Here is a 6,281-nt window from a genome sequence, read left to right as displayed (position 1 = left end):
TTTATTGCCATTGAATTTGACGAAGACTTCAAGATCCCCATCTCTTGTGTCATGAACAGGTCCGCCATTTTTGAAGGAGCTATTGAGGTTAGAGACATTGCATGCAGTGTATTATCTAGTTTTATTTTTATTTATATTTTTTTTCAATGTCTCTTTTTAGATGATTGACAATTTAAAACTGAGGGCTGCTTTTTCAAAACTCTTTTTCTACTTTTTGAGATTTTCCATTCATGAGATAAATGGAAATGGACATTTTATATTAAAAATGGTACAAGAATTTCCCGAGATGTGTTAATTTGAAATTTCAATATGATGAAATAATAGACCGAATGAGACATTTCAGGGGAGATAATCCCAAGTATCTCAAAATGGGACAGACGAAGTTAGGAGTAAGGAGTTTTGGAAAACCATCCTTCAATTGAACCCAAAAGCAATTGGATTCAGTAGTCTGATGTCACGCGCCCGGCAACGGCGGCCATCTTGGTTCTAAACAAAGAAAATCATTACTTTTTATTCTTCCTGCCAGCTAGAACTTTTCGTCCCCTTTTCGTATGCCTTGTGATCAGAATGTGTAAAAGTCAAAACATGATCAAATTTATGGGGTTTTTTCCTCTGGAAACGCTTTTATGCTCTCCGGAGAAATATTTCATACGGGCGTCCGCCATTGTTCCGATAGTTTAGAGCCAGTGTTACTAAGTTACCATGCGTCATTAGGAAGGAAGTGACGTTACGACTACTGAATCCTATTGGATTCAACAAGATATGAAGTGAGTAGAAAAGTGCCAGAAGACAATAGAGAATAAAACATTTTCGCGGCGGTGGTGGGGTTTGAACCTGCGACCTTATTGGTACGACAACTCCGCCTGGCAGGTGATAGCGTGGCTCTACCGTGTGAGCTATCCACGAACACAAAAATATTCGTTTCAAACCCAAGTCATTTCAAGATCCCTCTCTCACCCAGTAGTCTGATGTCATGCAGCCCGGCAACGGCGGCCATCTTGGTTCTAAACAAAGAAAATCATTACTTTTTATACTTCATGCTGGCTAGAGCTTTTCATATGTCTTGTGATCAGAATGTGTAAAAGTCAAAACATGATCAAATTTATGTTTTTTCCCTCTGGATACGCTTTTATGCTCACCGGAGAACTATTTCATACGGGCGTCCGCCATTGTTCCGATAGTTTAGAGCCAGTGTTACTAATTTACCATCCGTCATTAGGAAGGAAGTGACGTTACGACTGTTGAAGAGAAATTCTTTATTGATACCCAATGGGAAATTTGAATTTAGAGTTTATTTGAAGGAAAGACTGGAATAGCCCCAGGTGTCAGTCGCTGTAGTGCAGCGCTACAAAGTGAGCTAGAGAGCGACTTGGTCAAGGCCACACAACCTGGCGGCGAACTCGGAGCCTTCTGGGTGAGGAAGCAAAGAATATACCGTTGTGCTTCTATGGCATGGGGTGGTAAATAAATAACTTCAGCTACTCTTCTTTGGGGATGTCACTCAGGTCTTTGTTATTGTTTTTTGCCATCCATGTTTCTGAGTAATTCTCTCTAAACTGTATTAATCAGACTATAAACGTTCAAGGTTACATATAGTTTTGTGTTTTGGTCCGTTATATTTCCGGACGGTAATGTTGTGAGTTTCTTAGCCATGCGCATACTATCTGTATTGTCCATGTCAACAATTATGCGTTCAATTATCAGACTTTAAAAATGCATAGATAGTATGAAGTTGACGTCACTCAGGTCTTTGTTATTGCTGTTTGTCATCCACGTTTATGAGTAATTCTCACTAAACTGTATTAACCAGACTATAAGCGTTCAAGGTTACACATAGTTTTATGTGTTGGTCCGTCACAACATTGCCATCCGGAAGTATAACGGACCAACACACAAAACTATATGTAACCAAGAACATTTATAGTCTGTATAAACAGTTAAGTGAGAAGGACTCATAAACATGGATGGCAAAGACAGTAACAAAGACCTGAGCGACGTCATCTTCGTTCTATCTATACACACTATGCTAGATATGTCATATACATTTTGCTGTTTTGGCGCTCCTTAGTTTTTCAGACCATCACGCGCGATTCTGTCGTGAATAATGTAAACAAATCACGGATACACACAATACGTGATATAAAAAGCATACTTTTTTGGTGCATTTTTATTTCTCAATATACTATCCACGCGTGATTCCATCACGAAGAAAGAAGACAAAACACAGACACACATAAACATGCACAAGACATATAGATAGTATGCGCTTGGCTAAGAATCTCACAACATTGCCCTCCGGAAGTAAAACGGACCAACACACAAAACTCTGTGTAATCTTAAACGTTTATAGTCTGATTGATACAGTTTAGTGAGAATTACTCATAAATGCGGATGGCACAAAACAATAACAATGACCCGAGCGACGTCAACTTCGTTCTATCTATACAAAATTATTTTTTCTTAACAGACTGTTGAACGTGACCACATCTGGGAGTGGGAGGACAAACCACACTTTAACCAAAGATATAGGTTACGTGTATTCAAAACTGAAGAATATCTGGAGGACATCACAGATTTCCCGGCACAGGTAAGGGATGATGGTGGTGGTGGTGGTGGTGGTGATGATGATGATGATGATGATGATGATGATGATGATGATGATGATGATGATGATGATGGTGGTGATGATGATGATGATGATGATGATGATGATGATGATGATGATGATGATGATGATGGTAGTGATGGTGATGATGATGATGATGATGATGATGATGATGACGACGATGATGATGAGAAACAGGAGGAGGAAGAGGAGGAGGATGGTGTTGATATTTATGATGATGAAGATAATCATATCTCTCTCTCTCTCTCAGTCTCTCAATCACTCTTTTTCTCTCTCTCTCTCTCTCTCACTTTGTCTCTCACTCACTCCCTCTCTCTCTCATTCTCTCTCACTCACTCTTTCTCACTCTCTCTTTCACGCTGTCTCTCTCTCACTCACTTTATCTCTCTTATTCTCTCTCACATTCTCTCAGATTCTCTCTCTCACACACACACACACACACACACTCTCTCTCTCTCTCTCTCTCTCTCTCTCTCTCTCTCTCTCTCTCTCTCTTGCAAATAGTTTTGTATGTTGGCCCGGTATAGAAAGTATGCGCTTGTCTAAGAAGTTCACAACATTGCCATCCGGAAGTATAATGGACCAACACACAAACTATGTGTAACCATTAACGTTTATAATCAGGTTAATACATTTTAGTGAGAATTACTCATAAACGCGGATGGCAAAAAAAACAATAACAAAGACTCGAGTGACATCGACTTCATCTATCTATATTTCCGTATACCTGCCGGATATAACGTACCATCACACAAAACTACATGTAAGCTTTAAACGCGTAGATTCAGATTGATGCAATTTGGTGAGAACTACTCATAACAACGGCTGACTAAAAACAATAACAAAGAGCTGAGTGACGTCAATTTTATTCTATCTATAAATCTATTGTAATATCTTTAGAAAACGATAAGGGCTGCCGGAAGTTGGTGATCGTGAAAAATACTGAAAGTGTGGAAATGGAGAGGCTTAGTATTGTTCCCATACGATGCCTCTCCATTTTTACTCTTTCGTTACTATTAAATTCACTAGTCTGATGTCACGTCGCCCAGCAACGACGTGCAGCCTGGTTCTAAACAAAAAAAAGAGTACTTTTTATTCTTCATGCTGGCTAGAACTTTTCATATGTCATGTGATCAGAAAGTCAAAACATGATCATATTTATAATGTTTTCTCTCCTCTGGATACACTTTTATGCTCGTCGGAGAAATATTTCATAAGGGCGTCTGCCATTGTTCCGATAGTTTAGAACCAGTTGCTAAGTTATCATGCGTCATAACGAGGGAAGTGACGTCATGACTGTTGAAGCATATTGTAACATCTCTCTGATGCATCATGGGTATTTCAGATCCCCATCAACAGAGAGGTGTTCCTTCAGCTGTCGGCTGCCGATTGGAATACGGACGTTGGTCTCCAGATTGAGGAATGTTTTGCCACGCCGACTGAGGACGCTGAGGACCCCGTGTCGTACAGCCTCGTCAGGAATGGGTAAGATTCGGATGGGTTATTGCTTGAGGTTTTGATTTAGCGAAGTGTCCACTAAATGTGATCAAAGATGAGTTTTAGTTTTCGTGATTCAACCCTGAGAAATTAATGAAAAAGTCTTGTTTCCTTACTTTTCTTTTTTTTTAAACAAATATTATTGTAGTAATTTCGTGTCGAATGTTATGAAATCAAAATAAAAAACCTCATTATTGTAGTATTTTCGTGTCGAATGTGATTAAATCCAAATAACTCATTATTGTAGTATTTTCGTGTCGAATGTTATGAAATCAAAATAAAAAACCTCATTATTGTAGTATTTTCGTGAGGAATGTTATGAAATCAAAATAAAAAACCTCATTATTGTAGTATTTCGTTTTGAATGCTATAAAAAAACACCCTTTGACACAGCCTGATATAATAATTTTATAATTTTGTCAAACTACATCAAATAAATTTCTGACCATTAAATAGAAAAAGAAAACTCAAACAGAACCGATGCAGTCCTTGGGGCCAGGAGGTGCACTAAATGGGGGTGTTTTTCACGGTTTCTATGCCAGTAGTCTGATGTCACGTCCGCCCAGCAATCAGCAGCTTGGTTCTAAATAAAGAAAATCGGTACTTTTCATTCTTCCTGTTGACTTAGAACTTTTTTACATGTCTTATGATCAAGCCAACAAAAAAACCAACAAACAACAACATATATATATATATATATATATATATATATATATATATATATATATATATATATATATATATATATATATATATATATATATATATAATATTCATTCTACCTTAAACCTCTTTCTTACAGATGTCCGGTGAGCCCAGCTGTACACATGGTGTCTTCCAGCACAGCCATCAGGCGAAGGTTTAAGGTTCAAGCCTTCCGCTTCTCGGACAAGAACACCCTTCACAACCTTGTCCATTTCCACTGCAGGGTCACCTACTGCCGACCGGAATCTTGCACCAACGCTAGCTGCACCGGGAGTGCCAGAAATCTTCGAAAAAGAGCCACGAGACGTGACCTTGACCGTGGTGAATACGTCACTTTCGGGCCTTTGAACGTCTTGTAATAATAAATAATATTATTAAGTAATATTAAATGAAATAATAATAATAATAATAATAATAATAATAATAATAATAATAATAATAATAATAATAATAATAATAATAATAATAATAATAATAATAATTTAAAAAACAATACTGTGTATTGGACACAATCCGTCACACCATTTTGTGCTAACCAAACGACAAGAATTGATTTTAAATCAAACCAAAGTTACCTGATTGAAAAAAAAAATTAAGAAATTAAAAAAGAAAAAGAAAAATAGCAAAAAAAAACATGGAAGGAAAAAACCCCACCAAAAACAAAAATAAAACCCCAACCAAACTAATGAACCACTAAAAATCTAATCAAATAAACAAACAAAATAAAAAATCTAAAATTAAAAAAGAGGAAAATAAATAAAGAAAAAAAGAAAGAAACAACAACAACAACAAACTGTGCAGTTTGGTGACTTTAAGGTTTACTTTAAGGTCAATTTTTGTCGTGTGTTTTACCTCGATGTCTGACCCTATAGAAGGTACCACTCACATTGACTCATATACTGTCTAGAATTTACATGTTTATCCACCCTGACTACAATTTATCGAATACACTTTTGATGCCGTGACCTGAATTATGAAATGACGTGTATGTAAAAATTTGGCCAGAAAACTCGTCCTTCAAATATCGATTGATTTAAATGACCCTCATCGTGGCAAACCAAAAACAAAATCGGAAACTTTTGACCTCGCGAGGTCTTCAAGCAATTCTGGGGTTTGAGATTTTTTGCCAAGATGACGGTCATTTGATTCGATCGATACATAATTTGAAGGACGAGTTTTCTGGTCAAATTTTTTAATGTGTGTTTTTCCAGAGTACGACAGCTAAATGTTGTTTTCTTTTTTTTTTTTTTTTTTACAAAGTCCTAAAAATGTATAGAGTAAATCTAACACGGTACTCACCATCTGAATATTATATCGTGTAGGGGAGATAAGCAAGTGGCTTGAAATGAATATTGGTGTAAAATGATGAGAAATAATAAATAAAAAAATAATATAGTTGAAGGCTTTGTTTGGTTTTCGTGTTTTCTTTTTGATTTGATTGTACGTTCATTGT

At 36.8% G+C, this 6,281-nt stretch overlaps 1 protein-coding gene across 1 annotated transcript in view; it reads left to right on the top strand.

Annotated features, from left to right (window-relative positions):
• Positions 1-5,310, top strand: part of LOC144976389 (oncoprotein-induced transcript 3 protein-like) — a 10,573-nt gene extending 5,263 nt beyond the window's left edge. The window contains exons 3-6 of the mRNA XM_078920654.1: positions 1-87; positions 2,468-2,587; positions 3,972-4,111; positions 4,926-5,310. The exon at positions 1-87 is cut by the window's left edge and continues 15 nt beyond it. Of these exons, the coding sequence (XP_078776780.1) occupies positions 1-87; positions 2,468-2,587; positions 3,972-4,111; positions 4,926-5,187 (609 nt within the window). The 3' untranslated portion in view covers positions 5,188-5,310. The remainder of the gene's footprint in view (positions 88-2,467; positions 2,588-3,971; positions 4,112-4,925) is intronic.
• The last annotated feature ends 971 nt before the right edge of the window (positions 5,311-6,281 follow it).

The sequence above is a fragment of the Berghia stephanieae genome, chromosome 7, assembly GCF_034508935.2.
Source record: "Berghia stephanieae isolate SIO BIC M18660-M18661 chromosome 7, UCSD_Bste_1.3, whole genome shotgun sequence".
Classification (NCBI taxonomy): Eukaryota; Metazoa; Mollusca; class Gastropoda; order Nudibranchia; family Aeolidiidae; genus Berghia; species Berghia stephanieae.
Note: the sequence above shows the minus strand (reverse complement) of the source record. Positions and strands in the feature narration are given on the sequence as shown.